Raw genomic sequence first — 20,577 nt, 5'->3', positions numbered from 1 at the left:
AGAGAGACAGAGAGACAGAGAGAGAAGAAAAGTTCCTGCCCTAGAAGCAGGCTGGGGGTCAGTGGTGGCAGGAAGAATGTGGGGGATATTGGTGATGGGAAATATACTCTGGTGGAGGGATTGGTGTTGGTACACTGTGTAACTGAAACTCAGTCATGAAAGGTTTGTAACTGTATCCTATGGTAATTCAATTTAAAAAACCCTGAAATATATCAAATGCAAATATTATTGTCCAGAAAAACTAAAATAAAATTAAAAATATGTATGCCAAATTTGTACTCCCAAAGTTCTTCATATAATCTTCTGGTATGCACAAGTTTATATATTTATATATATAAATGCACAAGTTTGTTTATATTTATAGACAAGCAGAGAAAGATACATCAATAGATATCTACTTGCAGTTCTATATATGCATTCAGTTTTCCATATCATATTCTTTCCTCTGGTTTCCTATGTCATATTCTTTCCCGTGAAATTCTCAGGTATCTAGACTTCCTAATGAAGGTAACTACATTCATGCAGGTAAGTTCAGATCCAAATGGTGGCAGAGATGGATTTGCCCTAGCTCAGCATTCTTGCCTCTTTCCTCCTCCTTCTATGTTTCATTTTCTCTTTCAATATTTCTGAACATGCATGATTCAAAACATAAATTTCTACATATTTAATGGAACTCAACTACCCAGCATTTTATCTACTCACTTCTTCATCCTATAATAAATGTCATACAAGATGAGGCAGCATTGTGCAACCATATTAACTTGGGAATCTAACAAACAAATCCATAATATTAAAAGATGGGGAACTCTTTATTGGTTGTATTTCCCTGATTTGAAAATTAGTAAATGAAGCACAACAATTTTTTATAATTAATTTATTTTTAAGTAGTGAATCACCGTGAGGGTACAGTTATAGATTTTGTGCTCATGTTTCCCTCATACAAAGTTCGAGAACCCATCCCTTCACTAGTGCCAATTCTCCACCACAAATAAACCCAGCATCCCTCCCACCCTCCTCAATCCCATCTCCTCCCACCCCACCCTGCCACTGTGGCAGGGTATTTCCTTTTGTTATCTCTCTCGAATTAGGTGTTGTGGTTTGCAATAAAAGAGTTGAGTGGACATTGTGTTCAGTCTCTAGTCTACATTCGGCATGCATCACCCTTCCCCTGCATGGCCTCCGAACACATTTTACTTGTGGTTGGAGTTGCCCTCTCCCCAGACTTCTCTATCTGAGTTGCCCTCTTCCCAGACTGTGAGGCCAGCCTCCAAGCCATAGAGTCAACCTCCTGGTACTTGGGTGTTAGTCTCCTACTCTGTTATTCTATATTCCACAGATGAGTGCAATCTTTCTATGTCTGTCTCTCTCTTTCTGACTCATTTCACTTAGCAATTACTTTCCATGCTGATCCATTTATATGCAAAATTCATGACCTCATTTTTTCTAACAGCTGCATAGTATTCCATTTTATAGATGTACCAAAGTTTCTTCAACCAGTCATCTGTTCTCAGGCACTTGGGTTTTTTCCATATTCTGGCTATTGTAAACAGTGCTGCAATGAACATATAAGTGCAGATGTCATTTCGACTATACTTTTTTGCTTCTCTGGGATATATTCCCAGCAGTGGTATTGCTGGGTCAAATGGGAGCTCAATTTCTAATCTTTTGAGAATTGTTTTCCAAAAGGGCTGAACTAGTCGGCATTCCCACCAGCAGTGTAGAAGGGTCCCTTTCTCCCCACATCCTCTCCAACAGTGGTTTCTCTTGTTCTTTTGGATGTGTGCTAGTCTCTGTGGTGTGAGGTGGTATCTCATGGTTGTTTTAATCTGCATCTCCCTGATGATTAGTGATGTAGAGCACTTTTTCAAGTGACTTTTGACCATTTGTATCTCTTCCTTGGGAAATTTTCTGTTCATTTCTTCGGCCCATTTTCTGATGCTGGTTGGATGTTTTCTTCTTGTAGAGTTTAACCAGTGCTTTATATACCATTGATATCAACCCCTTATCTGATGGGTATTGGAAGCACAACAATTTTTAAGTATAAAAATATGTTATTGCACTGCATGAAGTATAGTTTCTTTGCTCTTGGAATTTCACAATTTCCCAAATTAAAGTTTTAACATTTTGAGGTCCATTCAAATATTCCAGATGGTGCATGGCCTCTTTTTTTGCATATCAACTTAACAATCTCAGACACTTCAGGATTTATGACTTGCACAAATGATTTGACATAGTGGCAGATATGGGAGGTGGACATGGCTACTGCCTTATCTTATACAGATAAGACACAAGAGATCTTAGCCTGGGCACTGGGATACCTGAAATTGTTCACTGCTTGGTGTCTCTGTAGGGAATAAGGGTGAAGCAGTGGAGCCAAGCATTTGACATGGCAGCAGCAATGGTGTGTGGGTGCAGCTGCAAAAGCTTTAACAGGACACATTCTCGGCGCCCCTACATTACCAGGACTCCCATAGCATTTTTAGTCAGGGAAACTGTTTCCATGAATTTTAGTTGCTTGGCATTTATGTCCTTAAAGGTTTATTCAGAAATCAGTAGAGGAGGGCCAGGGGGCAAGTCAACATGGTGACGACTGTGTCTACAACCAGATTATTAAAAAAATAAATAAGCAAAAGTTAAGTTCCTATGATTTGCAAAGTTATTCATAGTTGACTTTCAGGCATACACAGTTACAACACCAATCCCATCACAATGTCAATTTCTCTCCACCAACGTCCCCAATTTCCCTCCCATTTCCCAGGTCTGCATTCTTGAGAGGCACATGTTTAAGTCTGATTGTGTAGTTTAGATCTTATGCTTTTAGATTTAATAATTCTGTGGTTCAGATGTATAAACATACCACAATTCTACACTTCTAGTATGTCAGATCTCTGCCCCTTGTCATTATGAAGGAGACTGTCTTCCTCCCCTTTAGGTTTCTAGCCTTCACTTTACTTACTTTTAAACTATTTTTAGTTGGTGGAATAGTAATTTGCATGCATATTAACAGTTTGGGCAAGAGTCCAGTTGAGAGAAGAGCAAAATTCAAAGAATGAGGAATGTAAATTGAAAACAATAAACAGACCTTTAAAAAGAATGCAAGACAGGCTTCCCCACCTTTGGGGAAGTGGGTGCTCTCTCTTGAGTGCATCACTCTATTCTCTCCCTACTTTCCCTCTCTGAAAACCTCCAAATAAAATCTTTTTTACTTAAAAGGAATGCAAGACAGTTCAAACCAGTATAGTATTACAATAGATTTTCACACAGTCCATTTAATTTAAAACACTGCAGCCACAGTAATAAATGGAAAAGTATCCTTGACAAATAATATAGAATACAAGATCACCACCTGCTAAATTATTTAAGTGTAGCACTATATTACATTATGCACATCAGTTGACCAAAAATGGATTTATATGGTTGTTTGATTCCAAACCATAAAATATATTAAAGACCATATAAGAAACAAACACAAAACACCTTGGAATATTGATGTTTGTGATATCTCTTAGTTCAAAATGTGTGGGTGCACTATGCTTGCATTCGGTGGTCAATAGCCACCTCTCCACCCCGCCAGCCCACAACTACAGGCGAACGAAGGAGGGAATTGATGAGACACTGTTTACTCCAGTCTCCATCTCTCTATTCCCTTCTCACAATGCCCCCCATTTCAGTCTCACAGCACTAGTATATAGAAATCCTGAAGGGTTGGAGTATCAATTACCCATAAGTATACGTGTGGTTGCACAGCCAAAAGATGTAAAGCCCTTTCCTTGGGGGAAGCTTCTTCTAGGACAAAATCTATCCTGTTAGGATATCCATCCAAGGGTAGAATTCCATCTAAGTGTTTATTTCTCCTTTCCTTAGTGCATATTTAAACAGTCAACTTAAATTTACTTCTTAATAATATTTCTAATCATTTTTTATAGACCAGTAAGATACATTAAACTTAAACGGTGGCTCTCATGGGGACATCTTGCTATATATCCCAGACTACAGTCCTCGGGCCAGGTTATTCTTTTCTAACCTCAGCAGGGTTCTTATCCAGTTACTTCTTTTTGGGTCATGATAGGGTCTGTGCATGACTGTGCTCTTAACTTATTTTAAGTTTTATTGTGCTTGGCATGTCTCTGTTATTGTGCCTTGTCAATGTCTGGGTAACTTATGGCTTGCCTTGGGTGCATCCAAGTCCCTCCTCACAAACCTCCTTTTGTGGTATTAGGAACTAAGGGAACCTGAAGCTTAAGTCAAGTAAATATGACAGATGCCCAGGAGTAAATATAATTTGGGGTCAATTAACTCCCAAGTTACAAAAGCATAGTATCAACTGTCTTCCTGTGTCTATGCCAAAAGTATATTGCTCTAAACTGGGAAAAGTACATAAAGGAAAGAGAAAAACAATAGTACATTTGCATACACAAAATCCAGAATCCTCAGAAGAATCTGACTATACAAGTCACAGTGTCTGATTTGGGGATATAAGTGATTAACAGGTATGGGAATAAGAGCACAAAGGAGAAGTTAAAGATAAACAGAGCAATGGGAGCACCTTTGGAGCATTGTGACGACTGTTATTCAACAAACCTAAGCTCCTTGCAATGGAGGAGAAAGGACAAAGCAATGTTATCCAACACTATCTTCAATGGGACTACTTTAATAACAAGAAAAATAAAGGCAAAATACAACAAACTAAAAATTTTCTGAACAGGGAAAGAAACTATGATTAAAACAAAAAGACATCCAACTAAATGTGAAAAAATATTTGCACATAATTTACCTAACAGAGGATTAATATCCAGGATTTATAAGAGCTTACAAAACAGGACAATAAAACAAGTCCATCAAGAACGTAGAGAAGAGCTCAGTAGTGAGTGTTACAAAGGAATGCAGGTACATGAAAATTTGTTCATTATCACTTATTATAAGGAAAACTACAAGAAACCAAAACCACAAGAAGCTGTCTCCTCAGACCTGAAGGCAGGCATATTTCCAAAAATAACAGGAAGAATTGTTGACAGTGTGGAGAAAAACTAGCCTTTTCACATGCTAAAGGAATAAAAATTAATTCATCCTTTGTGGAAAATAGTGTGGAAATTCTTTCAACAATTCAAAACAGAACTACCATATGATTCAGCAATTTTATCCACAGGTATGTATCTCAAAAAAAAAAAGACACTCAAAACAATCCATGCACAATGTCTTTATTGCAGTGCTATTTCAATAACATCATCTTGAAATAATCCAAGTGCCCGTAACAGATGTGTAGATAAGAATATTATTTGGCTACAAGAAAAGGAGAAATAACACCTTTTGTTAGAGCGTAGGTTAGCTGGAGGAATTCATGTTAAGCAACAGAAGTCAGAAGGAGAAAGACAACTGGACGACTTTACTTATTAATTGGTTCATAAAGAAACAAAACATGCAGACACAATATCAATGAAAATAAACCCTTAGGCTCTTCAAAATTTGAATGAGGAATAGAAAAGCTTAAAACGATCTAATGGTGTGTGTGGAGGGATACTTGCACTTTATTGAATTATTTATTTATTTATTTGGCTTTTGGGTCACACCCGGCGATGCACAGGGGTTACTCCTTGGTTTGCACTAAAGAATTACTGCTGGCGGTGCCCAGAGGACCATATAGGATGCTGGAAATCAAACCCGGGTTGGCCATGTGCAAGGCAAATGCCCTCCCGCAGTGCTATTGCTCCAGCCTTGATACTTGCACTTTAATGACATGAACAGTGGAGATTGCACCTTGAAACTGTAAAATATGTAAACGTTTTAAGCTGTAAGGCAATGCTGTTTCAACAGAAAAAAATTGTAACATAAATCTGTTATAAGTACCCTGCCTTTAAAATTTTCTCTTTTCTTTATACAAAACCCAATTATTAACTTATTTTTGCTTTGGTATTAGATATTGACAATATTAATAAATTAAACTTGTAAATTTTAGTATTCCATATTTGCAGAATTAATTAGCTTTATTTTAAAGATACCATTTATACTTGGTAATAAAAATTACAAGTGCAACAAATAATAAATACAGATATATTTAGTGGGAATAAAAATCTTAAAATAATCCATTGAAGAGAGTTCAAAGATGCAAATTATTTAATGTGCATACAATTATTGACAAAATTTTTATTGTAAAACTTAAACCTGTTCTAGCTATTCAGTTTTGAAGTGCCAGGTACAACATTAAGTGAAAGATGAGAGGAAGCAATATTATCCTTCTGGCATTTTTGTTTTAGCTATATAAGACAGCTGCTGATATTTTACCTTGATCTATAGAAAACTAAAAAGTCTATAAAGACAAGACTGTTAGAGAGCTTCACATATTTCCTTTTTACTAGTGTAATCTTTAAATTGATTTTCCCAATCCACCATGTAATTGTTCCAACGATGGAATCCTGCTTTCCACTCTCGTTCTGCTTGATCAATGTTTCCTATAAAACATGGAACACATTTAATTAATCTAAATTGTAACCTGTTCATATAAATTGAAAAATTACTTTGTTTACAGATGTCATTTTCCTCAATATCACTGTCACCAATTTTTTAATTATACTTTTTATCAGTTAATTTTGCTTTCTGAAGATATTTAATACATTTTTCAGGCATTATATGAAAATGTAAATATTTAAGTGAATACTTAGTATAATATGAAAAGAGAAAAATCAAAATTAAGTGCATGCATTTTATTTTCAAATTATTATAACATTAAATATAAATGCTACTTTGCTTTTTTGACCACCTACTCATAGCTAAAATCTCATTTAATGAATCTAACTTATATAATAGCTGAATATTGCTAATGATGAAAATATCTACTTGAAAAAACTCAGTAAGACACAAAAACACTGTGATTATCTTTCTATATAGATGTTACATTATTTAACGCAAAATAATGTTTATCAATTAAAAGTTGTTTTGTACAAATTTGTCAACAGAGAAGAGTTTACATATCAAAAACAATGCAAGGCAATGAACCACAAAACATCTATGTAATACAAAAATCTTCACATATTGAATCAGATAAAAGTATGTTTTATTAAAACTTCTTCGTTTGGGCAGCCTAGTTTGGCCCTGAGATTTTAGCAGTCTCTCCTCCTTACTCATCCTTCTCAATGCTGCCATATTGGTGGGTTTTCCAGGGTCAGGAGAATATGTCCCATTTTTGTTACATTTTTGGCATATTGAATACACCACAGCTCTGTCAATGCAGATGGCATGTAGGGAGGTGGCCCACTTCATACTCCTAACTTATCTACAATAGCTGGCACCCTCCTCACTTATCTACTAAAATGACTGTCTTCACTTTTAATGCACATATGCTGCCATGGGAAGCATCCATCAATGACCTGATGGTGTAAGTGCAGAAGATTAAGTATGACGTCATTGGATTGACCGAGATGAGAAGGCATTGATCACATCATGTTGTTTTCGACTCTGGAGAAGAACTGTTCCTTTGAACATGTGACAGTGGTGTCATGGTGTCGGTGTCCTCATCAACATGAACTTGGGCATGAGAATTGATTCGTTTGAATGCCTAACAACCCAAATTGGACACTTATGTTTGAATAGATTTGGCTCATTGCCAGCAGTTTCTATCTTGTTCGTGTGTGCACAAACATCCAACTACGATGTAAAAGAAATCGAGAAGTTCTACATGGAGGTAGAAAAGCTCTATAAAGAAGACCATACCTTGTACAAGGTCATTGCCAGTAATTTTAACAACAAGATAGCACCGAGAATGTCACCTGAAGAACTCCAACATCAAGACCCACGGCCTAGAATGGAACAAACAGTGTGAGAGACTCTTTAAGTTCATCATGTTGGCCAAGACCATCCATGATAACTCGCAGTTTCAGAAGGCCGAATCTAAATGTTGGACATGGGAATCTTCTGGTGGACAGTTCAACAACAAAATTGAACACATCATATTCAATCGATGGTTTTGCTTAACCAATGTTGCTGCTGTCCCAAAATTCCAAAGAGGATCAGACCACCGTCTCCTTCATGAGGAATTCTACTTCATGGAGTGGGAAGAAAGGGCTGCAAAGTTTAAGATGAGAACTCATCTGGGAGTTCTTTGGAATGAACATCAACTGGGAGCTCTTTGGTACTATTGCAGCAATATGGGAAGATTCCATAATTGACAACATTGATGAGGAATACTATCAACTAGTTCAGCACTGCTGTGATTGTGCAAGGAACACAGAGAGAGAGAAAGCCACAAGAAGATACCTGTCTTCAAAAACTCTCAAGCTCATTCACTAATGTGGTTTCACATGAGCCTCAAGCAATCACAAGCTAACATCCAAGCTCGCAAACCTGTGCAGAGAAGCAATAAAGAAGACCTCAAAGAGAGAAGAGCAACAGTGTTGGCCGATATGATAGAAGATGGGAAAAAACACCTCCCTGTCCTTTGCCAACTATAAAACCAAGATGACTGTCCTCTGATGACCTGATGGATCTATCACATCTTCCAGAAGGGCAATGGAAAAAGTTATCCATGACTTCTACTTGGATCTCTGATAGCCACGTCCACCTGCCCACATACCATATTCCACAGGATGGATATGTCATTCCCAGCATTCTCCCTTCCAAAATCTGACATCATTTCATCAGTAAAGAAGCATACAGCATCCGGTCCAGACAAGATCAGACCCGAACATTTGAAGAATCTGTCACCAGTACTTGTCAATATGCTTGGTTGGCTCTTCGCACACTACCCGTCTGAAGGCAAGGTTCTGTCCCAATGGAAAACAAGCAGGACTGCTCTGTTGTACAAGAAGGGAGACATCCATGACATCAGCAACTATCGCTCAATCTGCCTGTTGTCAGTCATCTACAAATTATTCACTCGAGTCATCCTGAATAGGATTGGCAGGATACAAGATGAATGACAACCATGCGAGCAAGCTGGGTTTCAAAAAGGATTCAGCATGAGTGACCATATCCACACGGTGACCAAGCTCATTGAAGTTTTGCAAGAGTTCAAGATGCTTCTCTGTCTAAAATCAGGGATTTAAAGAAGGCCTTTGATTCTGTTGAGCCTGAAGCGGTCATCGAAGCCCTAGCCAAATGGGACATTCAAACGCAGTACATCAGGATCCTCCATGACCTGTATTATGGATTCGCCACCAGGATCTCACCATTCTACGAAGAAGTGATCATCAATATAAAAAGAGGAGTTTGGCAGGGCGACACTATTTCACCGAGACTCTTCAGTGCCACCCTTGAGAATGTCATGCGATGACTGGAATGGGAAGGAATGGGAGTGAAGACAGAGAGTCGGCAACCACACCACCTCCGCTTTGCTGATGACATTATTCTAATCATACCAAATATCAGCCAAACGGCACAGATGTTGTTGGCTGAATTCAACTGTGAGTGTGGAAAGATCGGACTACAGCTGAATCTCCCAAAGACAATGTTCATGAGAAACGGACTTAATTCCTGATGTTCCATTTGCTCTTAATATAATGAACATCTCTGAATGCAGCAGTTATGTGTACCTAGGTCGAGAACTCAACATAACAAACAACCTGGCCCTTGAGCTATGTAGGAGGAAGACAACGACATGGAACACCTTCAAGAGCATCGAAGAAGTTAAGAGCATAAAAAAACCTCTGGCTCTGGGCACATCTTTTTGACCTCATTGTTCTTCCTGCACTAGCATACGCCTCAGAGACCTGGGCCCTACATAAACAGGATTAGAACGCTACTGGGGTCTTCCAAAGAGGAATTGAGAGAGCTATACTTAGACTATCACATTTCAGTCAAGTAAGAGAAGGAATCTGAAATTCTGACCTCCATCAAAGATAGAGAATCAGGACGTTGTCTTGTTTGTCAAGGCGTCAGAAATCAGATGGGCCGGACACATAATGCAATTTGGAGACAACCGCTGGAATAGAGCTATTACCTATTAGATTACACAGGACATCAAAAGAACACATGGCTGCCCATCTACGAGTTGGACAGACTTCTTCGTCATGACCCTGCACTAACGGTTTGAGGTTATTCATGTTCTGGAGCAAGCAGATGCCATTGGGCTACACTAGCCCACGATAGGGATGAATGGAAACATTACTTGAGCCCGCTTGAGTGAATTGATGTGCAAAGGGATGACAAGTGATACAAGTGACATTAAAACTAAAATTGTGTAACAGTAGAAAATCTTAAATCATCACCTTTCAAAACATATATTTATATTCCTAATATAAGGGCATACAATAAGGACAAAGTGGTTTAAAGTATTTAAATCTATAACTGTAATTGATTGGTACTTTAATTAAATGAATACTTTACGATTTTGAAATAGTGTTTAAGAGCAAAATATGAACTTATTCCAAGTACATAAGTTATATGCTGACAATTTGCAATATAACACTCCATTTGTACTGTTCAAAATTAATTTTAGATATGTAATATATTAATTTGTAGAGGATAGTGTTATTTTACATTATATATGATATATGTGACATACTTATATTTGAGAAAGGGTCCATTTTTAATTTATACTATTAACAGCAGAGCATATTCAGTGACTAATTTTTATAATATATAAAATTAAAATGTTTGCACAGTCATAAAAATAATACCTGTAATTTAAGGTTTACTTAGTTGAACTGTATTGTTTGGGGGTCATACAGGTATTGATCAGGGCTTACTCCTGTCTCTATGCTCAGAGATCACTCCTAGTGGTGTTCATGGGACTATGTGTGGTGCCAGGGATCATACCAGGATATGCTATGTGAAATGCAAGCTCCCTGCTCAATATATACTTAGGTTTTAAGTATATATTGAGCAGGGAGCTTGCATTTGTGTGATGGTTTGACATTGGAAAGATATTTGAGAATTTATACAAAATACGTCTTTTAAGCAAAACTAGCTTTATAATACATTATCTTCAATGATAAGGAATAATCTTAGTAAGCCAAAAATTATGTATGTTGAAAAAAGACTAAATGTATAGATAAACTATTCATGCTCTCTGACAGATTGAAATATTGCTTACATACAAAATCTACTGCCAAGAAAGAAAGAGCAATATTTTTTACATAAAAAATATTTTAAAATTTAAAATTTAGGCCATCTGTGTATTTTAGTATTTGCATTAATGATCCTAGACACGATTTTCTATACTAATACATGCAATTTTACCAAAATCATTATTTACATAAAAATTTATTTCTAGGGCTGGCGTTATAGTACATTGGGTAGGGCATTTGCCTTGCATTCAGCTGACCCGGGTTCGATTCCCAGCATTCTGTGTGGTCCCCCAAGCACCGCCAGGAGTAATTCTTGAGTGCATGAACCAGAAGTAACCCTTGTGAAACTCCGGGTGTGACCCAAAAAGCAGAAAAAAAAATTCTCTAAGTGCATTCTAGTGTAGAAAAATTCTGTAAACATGAATATGTTTTTTCTAAAATTATTGAAAATTGTCTGATAAAATCAAAATTGAAACAATTATTTTCTAACAAAATTCAGAATTGAATAAACCATATTAAAAGTTAATAAATATTTGAATGCACTGATGATATAAATCAAGGCCCAAATTAGTAATCGTTTTCCTCTTCTAATTTCACATTTTCTCTTTCATTTCAAGTTACTTTTTAATATCCCTAATAATTATAGTCACATACAGCTAGTTTATGTAATTTTCAATGTCAGAAGCATTATAGATGTAGTCACACAATTTAAATGTGCTGCAACATAACAAAATTGTTATAGGATTATATTTTATTAGCAAAATTCAATATTTTTAAAAGTTGATTATAAAAGGCAATTTTAGTACTTTTTTTACTCTATAGTTAACAAAATAATTTCTTAAAATATACTTATAAGTATTCCAATAAAACCCACTAAAACTCAAGCAAAATGGGTGTCCTAGATCATAAACATAAGCACATATAAGATTTTTATGGAAATACTTATATTTATGGACTTAATATATCATTTTTATGATTTCAGAGGATACATGAAAATTTACCTGCTTGACACTGTTTCTCCACATGTTCAGTAATGACCAACTGGCCATAAATATAATTATATAGTAATATTCATCAATATCCTTTAATTATAAACAGCATTAGTAACTGGGATAAAAAATTCTGCATGATCGTAAGTAATTACAAGGAAATAATTTTTCAAAAGGAAGATGCTAACTTCAAAACTCAAATATTAATCAATTCCATCAAATATGGGGAAATTTTTAAATAATTCAACTTCTTTAATTTTAATTGACTTTTTAAAATCTGATTTTAAGTAGTAAATTATCTATTCATGCTTTATATTTCTTATTCATTTTATAATAGACATAAAATGGCTTTCAGGAGAATATGATGCCCAAGCAGACGCAGTGGCCGGAGAACAGGTGTTGACTTCGTCGCCTCTCTCGTGAGGTTACTCTTATATCTAACACGGGGAGGAGGAATGGCGCTCTCTCCACTCTTTTTGATGCATTACAATTTGTAAAACATAAGGTATGATAACTTGTGCTCTTAAATTTTTCATCACTCCAAATTATCTATTCAGAAATTATAAAACACAATTTTTAAACTTGGTTGTTTAAATTTAAGTGCATTATTGTCAACACACTATTGATTAATAATTTTCATACGTACTTTCCAGTAAAATTTATAAATATTTTATATAATTTGGAGATCTATATGAAAGAAAATAATAAAGTTAAAAGCATGCTTTAAAACATACAAAACTCCCTCAGAGAATGATAATAAGCCAGAGCAAGTTATGTTATTTCCAAAGAAACTAGAAGATTGTTTAGCACTTCAGGCAGGAGTAGAAGCTAGACAAAGATTTGGGAGATTGTTTATTCAATACTGCAGAAGTTAAGTTTTCAAATGTAAGAATTTTGAAATATATCTTTAAAAGTTCTTACATTTAAATTTCCTTTTATCAACAAGGACTGTAGCGATAGCACAATGGGTAGAGCATTTGCCTTTCATTTGGCCGACCCGGGTTAGATTCCTCCATCTCTCTTGGAGAGGCCAGCAAGCTACCGAGAATATCCTGCATGCATGGCAGAGCCTGGCAAGCTACCTGTGGCGTAGTCAATATGCAAAAACAGTAACAAGTCTCACAATGGAGACATTACTGGTGCCCGCTCAAGCAAATCGATGAACAACAGGATTGACAGTGTGACGGTGCTACAGTGCTTCATCAACAAACTAATTGGAATGACTACATGTTCTTGAACCAGGACCACTCAGTTTGACTTTAAATAAATTAATAATTTTAAAGTCCTCTACATCCCTCTCATTTTCCTCCAAGTATGACATCTCTTTAAAAATATTTAAGTAAAGTTTAAGGATATGTCATTTGTTCTGTGTTAAATCGTAACTTTTCAGCAGATTAAACATGTTACCTCACTGTTGTTCATCCCTCGAGGAAACAAGGGCAGTCCTCTAGCTCTGCCAGGGGAGGCAGAAGCCCCTTTCTGGATATATATTATACATTATGTCACAGAACATTGGATGAGCACATAGACCCCTGTATATCAGAAGCATCTCCCAAACAGATGGAGTGCATAATTACAATTTTTGTGAGAAATGCTTGACGATAAAAAGGCATAATAAACAATCAAATATAGTACTAAGTTATGTATGTTTGCCTGAAATGAATATGTGAACGCTCTACAAAAGGAACTAGAAACATCTACTATATTATTATACACAACAATGTGAAAAATTATATAAGTACAATAAACAGAATGGTTAAGTCTAAGGTAACTTGATTGCAATGTGTCTTATGGAAAGTCAATTATGTTCATAAGAAAAATACAGAAAATAAACCTGAAAGCTTCAGGGGTTACTAACTAGCTGGGCTGTTAAAACCTAGCATTAAATTTCATTTATATGTAATTTTGTTTCTCATAGGAGATGTGAACATTCATGCTGATGAAAAAATATTATTTTTTAAATATTTGACCACACCTGGCAGTGCCCTGGACTTACTCCTGCCTTTATACTCAAGTATTATTCCCGGAAATGCACTTGGGACCATTTGGGGTACAATAGTTTGAACCCAAGTTGTCTGTATGCAAACCAAGGGGCCTACCTACTGTACAATCTCTCCTAACTCTTCAATTTTTCTTATTGTAAAATTTTTAAATACCAGAATAATCAGAAGGAGTCTTCCTACTACTTAACTTTTAGTCTAATTAGTTATGCCTGGAATAGTCTACCCTTCCCTACTTTTAACAAAACAATCAGTTGATTATCAAAATAAAGTATACACACATACCTGTCATTTCCAATACTTTGGGGAAAAACAATTTCCAAAATCGACATTGTTGAGCACGTAGTTTTGTGTTTACTCTTGGTGACTCTTTACTTAAAGTTAAATATTTTTGGTCAGTGCTTTTAAAGACAGGCCATCTTGTACTACTGTTCTGGATCCCATCAGGATTTCTAAGGAGATTAAAGAGACACAGTATAGTTATATTTGCTTTGCTAGATTATGCAGAATATTGATTTTTCTAAAAATACTTACAATAACTTCTAAAAACCAGAGAAATTTTGAATTCGTTTTGATGATGTAAGAATTTATCCACATTAAATAAATTTTTCATTTCAGTGAAGAACTATGTAGCTAAAATGAAAAGAGTTGATATTTAAGAAAATTTCCAAGTGCATTTCTTTTTGAAAACTTATCTAGTCTTTTAATAATGTTCTATTCACACTTAAACCTGAATAGAGACTTATATCTTCTCTCTTATTCCAGGCCTAGTCTATTCACAGTGAAAATTAATACTTATTTATTCAATATTCGTTGCATGTATTTAATATTTTTGTTCTTACCAATATTGCCTGAGTTTAGGATCAAATACATAGTGTTCTTCTAGAAATTTTGTCTCACTTTTAAATTAATGTTTCATCATGAAAATTTATTGTTGATTCCAAAGAAATTCTTTGTACTTACTTTCTTAGTACATCCTTAGTAAATTCTTAGTACAGGGTTAAGGTGCTTGCCTTACCCACTACCAACTTTGATTCCCATCATTGCATTTGGTTTCCCGGGCACCAGTCTAGGAGTGACTCCTGAACACACACACACACACACACACACACACACACACACACACACGATCCATTGTCGAAAAATTCTTTCCTTTTTCCAAAGTTCCCCACTGGGATCACATTAATGTGTAACTCATATTCATTCTTATTTTTAGAGATTCTTTTGGATTAACAAGAATTACTGACAGTTCTTTAGATTTGCTTTACCGATGTCTTTTCCTATGGGCTGGAGTGATTGCACAGCGGGAATGGCGTTCGCCTTGCACGTGGCTGACCCGTGTTCGATTCCTCCGCCCCTTTCAGAGAGCCCGGCAAACTACTGAGAGTATCTGCCCGCGGGGCAGAGCCTAGCAAGCTACCTGTGGCGTATTTGATATGCCAAAAACAGTAACAACAAGTCTCACAATGAGAGACATTACTGGTGCCCGTTGGAACAAGCCGATGAGCAACGGGATGACAGTGACAGTGACAGTGATGTCTTTTCCTTACATTTACCCCAGCTATTACTTCTAGCTAGCATCCATTTGGTTAACCAACACTATGAAAATAGGCTCATTCAGAATTTTCACATTCTTTATCATACCGATCTTTGCTACATTTCACTCTGTGATTCTGTTTTGTTTGACAGTTTGCAGGGATTACTGCTGGCTCTGTACTTAGGAATCCCTCCTGGCAGTTTCGGGTCTTCTGTGTCGGGGACCTGGCAAACTGGAGTATGATCCCCTGAAGTCGCTGGGCTTACTCCCTAAAGAGGAGGGTGTGGGTGGGGGAGAAGCCTCTGCCCTGGCCCTCTGCACACTGCGGGATTCCTGCCGCTGCCAACGGAGAAAAAAATCCAGAGATAGGGAGTCTGGTGGTCAAGCAGTTCTCGGTCTGTTGGCCTTTACACAGAGGTATTCCTGCATACAATCAGGGTGGGATTCTCACAGCACGTTCATCTCCTCGGGCTCGGTACAGATGCCAGCTAATGATTTATGTATTCTGCCCGTAGTGCCGGACTATCAGTATGGGTAGGTGGTCACAGTCATGCACCTCACCCTCAACCAGAGTGCCTGTGTGTGGGGAGTGCTGGAACAAGTCCCTGGGCCTTTGTAAGCAGTGCTGGCTCTTGCTTCCAGAGGCAAGGGATTTGGTCAAAATCTCAGGCTAGCCGCTGAGACCCTAACACTTCTGCATGCAATGTGATTTTTCTAAATCAATAACCCTTGTTTATTTTAAAAATTATATATTGAGGTTCATTTGCATCTCTGTAGCAATCAACAATACATTATTACTCAGACCACAATAACAGAATTTCAAAGAACAAATATTTCTAAAGTAGTTCCATGTAATTCAACATCAATTTTGTGGGTTCATTTTATTTTTATGATTTTATAATTAATCAGACAGTACCACAGTCTTAAGAAATAAAAACAAGAGGCTGGAGCAATAGCACAGTGGGTAGGGCATCTGCCTTGCTCGAGGTCGACTGAGTTTGATTCCCAGCATCCCATGTAGTCCCCGAAGCACTGCCAGGAGTAATTCCTGAGTGCAGAGTCAGGAGTAACCCCTGACTATGCACACTTGTGCATAGCCAGGTGTGACCCTCCCCCAAAAAAATAAATACAAACAATAACTCTCAAGACATTTTTTAAAAGGACATTCTAGAAAACAAAGAATTGACAAAATCAGGTATATATAAAGGCACACAAATTGCCAGAAGAGGAAGCAATCACATGTTTGCAAAAAAGAAAAGTATGTAAGAAGTGAGATTCTAGCTGAAGAAGTTAAATAATATGAGATCCAAATTAGAGAAGTTGAGAAAGTTAAAGAAAGTAAACAAAATTTATATTATAATGAATAACAAGTTAGCAAGCTTAGATTTTTAAAAAAGTCCAATCTTATATACATTTAATTATTAGAGAACTACGAGTAGTGTAGAGAACATAAAATGTTTTTCCCCAAAAGTCTCTGAGCCGAGTGATTTTCAAAGAGAAGCATTCTTCCAGTGTGACTAACTAGAGGCAAATTTTGTCATCAAGGACTTGTATCAAATAAGCAATACATATTCATATTTTGTCATAGAAGCAGATATATTCAAACATGAATTTGGGAACTTTAGACATAAATAAGTTCTTGATGTACTAGTTGGTTTTATGTAGAAACTAGATGATTTGACAAGAATTATTAATAATCAGAGCTACTCAAGCTAAACCAATATCAGAATATAATCGAAACTTCCTGCTTTAAGGTATTATCTCAGAGGTCATAAAAAATTTCTTCAGATCACAGATGACACACCTGCTAGGTGAATTATGATGCATTTTTCCTTTTTTTTAAAAAAAAAGCTTTCAAAACTAATGAGTACAGCTGTTAGAGGCTATAACTTAAACCAGGAAAAACATTGGTCTGATTCAGAACAGTAATTCTTATGTTCCTAAATTGCCCGCTTTCCTTCTAATTCCACTCTAACTAGCTTATGGCACCATTGTAGCTGCTCATTCATTTCTGGCTTCTGTAATGGTGACAACCAGAGCTGACTTGTACTTGAGTTCAAGAGTGAAACTTTAAAGACACTGTGAGTGTTCATTTAACAAACTACCCTACGAAATAATTCATGACATTTTAACACATTGCAATTCAGAGATAATAGAGTTCTTTATTCCATGGATTCAGATATAGTTTTCAAAGAGTAATTTAAATAGCTATCAAAGAGATCTAACATTTCACCATATAATTTGAAAACTTTTTATCTTAAAATAGAATTATATGTTATAATCTATCTGTATCAATTAAACATTTTATTCAATATATTTCCCAGATAAACAATTCTGAAACATAATGTAAAATGAAATCTAAAAATATAAAATAATTTAAATATCTTTACTTCAATATTTTCAAAAAGCATATTATCTTACTCAATTAAATATTTCTTTGATAATTCCCCCAAAATTCTATTGAGCAGGGAAACATATGCTCAATTTTTACTGTAAAAGAATATTTTGCTTTTGATGTGCAAAAATGTTCTAATTTAACTTTTTTCTTATGTAGATTAAGTAAGTCTTTTTGTTTATTTTGTTTTGGGATTACTCCTTATATCTTAGGGGAATCCTATGGGTGCCAACTGAACCTAATTTGGATGCTTATAAGGAAAGTCTCTAGCTGCCCTACTAGAGCACTGGCCCCAATGAGTAAACATATTTTGGAGGGGCATCCTAAATGGGATACTTGGTATCACAACTAGGGGATTTCCGTCTGTTACCTATGATTCCTCATTACATAATTATCTTGAAGTGATTATATGTCAGGTTGTTTACAAAGCAAATAAAATAAAGACCAGATTCATAGCTTTTGACTCGCCACCAGAAACCTTTCACTCATATGAAGGCTCAGAAGATAGTTTATGTTAGATAATTTTATGTGTGTAAATATTTATAAATATTGATATGTTACACTAAAATAAAATTGTATTTTAATTTAAAATGCATCACGGTTTTAAGAGAATATGAATTTAGAGAAAAATATTTTATTAATTCAATTAGGACTTAATTAGTACAAATCACATTATGCTTCTTTGAGTGCTGGGAGATATCACTGTATCATTGTCACTGTCATCCCATTGCTCATTGGTTTGCTCAAGCAGGCAGTAGTAATGTCTCCATTGTGAGACTTGTTGTTACTGTTTTTGGCATATTGAGTATGCCACAGGTAGCTTGCCAGGCTCTGCCATGCTGGCGAGATATTCTCAGTAGCTTGCTGGGCTCTCTGAGAGGGACAGAGGAATCGAACCTGGGTTGGCTGCGTGCAAGGCAAATGCCCTACCTGCTGTGCTATCGTTCCAGCTTACTGGGAGATATGACAAAATAAAAATTTCTGCCTCTTTTATTTTTCATATGAGTAAGTTAGTCAATAAATAAGATAAATAAGTGAAACAATGTAAATAATATATAAAGATAATAGATTGACAGTAGGGATAATTTCTGTGAGAGGCAGAGATGAAAAGTGTGTGTTGAATACCATGACTGGATTTTTTCTATAGTTCTTATGAGGGAACTTTTAAACCTTTGATTTTTTCACCATATCTGAGTGTGCTAAGAAGTTGATTTGTGCCTCACTATGGCAGTTGGCTTATACTTTGAATATCAACACAGTAATTGGTACACTTATAGAAAGATTTGTAGAAAGATTACTTGTGGGTAATTGTATGATTAAAACTTTGAACCAGGGGGTACCAGCCTCAACTCTAGAAGAGAAGGGACTGATAATAGGATTCAGCAGATGTAAAATTATTTCATTTATTTTGCCTGTATAATAATGTTTCAATTAAAATATATAATTCAAATTAGTCTGATTCGCCCTACTCTTTAAACACATGGCCATAACTAATAACAAGTAAATATTGGATCTCTACCAATGCAGAAGCCAGCACTAGGAACCTTCTCACTCCTATATTCTAGCCTTCCATTGATTGAGAATAATACAAATCATTTCATTACAATAAAAATATAATTTAAATCGTAGCACTTAACTGAGTAATTTGAGTTTTTCTAGCAAGTCAAAGGACTCCATAGGGACCTGGAGTATTTTATCTTATCTAAAGTGATAATGACCCTGGGGACTTTTAACAGGCAAATAATATCAGAAATCTTAGACTGATTGGCAGTTTAAAAGTCCTGTAACACTACATTTTTAATCTTGGGTTTTGCTGATTTTTTTAAAGGGGAACTGCAGAATTTGATAGGAAAGGAACACTTATGTCATAATGAGGGAAGAGAGAAGTGAGAGATGCAGTTGGGGAGTGAGCAGAGTGAAAAAGTTTCACTAAGGGAATATAAAACAAAGGTAATGAGATATAAATGTGCCTGCAATTTTCCTTTAAAATAATGTGGGATTTTGTGGTTAGAATGAAGCTACATGAGAGATAGTGTAGAAAGTTAGGTCAAAAGAGTGATGTTTATTGACCTTGTAAGGTTACTCTTAGTGAGAAAAAAAATAATCTGTTTATCTACACAAAGGATGAGATGCCACTTTATTTAAATATTATTGGCTGTAATTTCAGGTCCGGACTAGAAATAATACAAGATCAGATACAGGGTACTCAATTAGAGTGCTAGAATTACTTAGGTAGGCATTGATGCTTTCTTGAATCAGAGTGAAAGAGGAGCAAAGGCAGCGCCATGACAGATTCAGTAAGGAACTAGACAGAGCGAGATCTAGGTTTCAGTTTTCTGAATTTAAGTTAGGATTTCCCAGAAACGATGTGGCAAAGGTGAAGTCAGCTGGAGCGACCAATCAGCAGCAAGGGTGAAAGTGCCTATTATGTAACCCAGACCCTTAGCCAATCATTAAGTAACAAGTAGTGGAAAGTCCCCTAGAGCAGTGCCAACAGAGAGGCCCTGTTACGTAATTCTGGAAGATAAATACCCTAGTGCCTTTCTGGCTCACAGCTGCTTGCTCCGAGGAAGCCGATGTGTTGGTCAGCCTGTCAGGGGCCCTAGCTTGAGCTAGTCATTAAAGACCTGTTTGTGCTTGCATTAGAGTTGGCTCCTTG

General features: G+C 36.2%; 1 protein-coding gene across 1 annotated transcript in view; it reads right to left on the bottom strand.

Annotated features, from left to right (window-relative positions):
* Positions 1–5,182: 5,182 nt before the first annotated feature.
* Positions 5,183–20,577, bottom strand: part of BCHE (butyrylcholinesterase) — a 97,154-nt gene continuing 81,759 nt past the window's right edge. The window contains exons 3-4 of the mRNA XM_004616226.3: positions 14,272–14,438; positions 5,183–6,446 (exon numbers count right to left, since the gene is read on the bottom strand). Coding sequence (XP_004616283.1) covers positions 6,322–6,446; positions 14,272–14,438 — 292 coding nt within the window. The 3' untranslated portion in view covers positions 5,183–6,321. The remainder of the gene's footprint in view (positions 6,447–14,271; positions 14,439–20,577) is intronic.

Source organism: Sorex araneus, chromosome 2 (genome assembly GCF_027595985.1).
Source record: "Sorex araneus isolate mSorAra2 chromosome 2, mSorAra2.pri, whole genome shotgun sequence".
NCBI classification, from domain to species: domain Eukaryota; kingdom Metazoa; phylum Chordata; class Mammalia; order Eulipotyphla; family Soricidae; genus Sorex; species Sorex araneus.
Note: the sequence above shows the minus strand (reverse complement) of the source record. Positions and strands in the feature narration are given on the sequence as shown.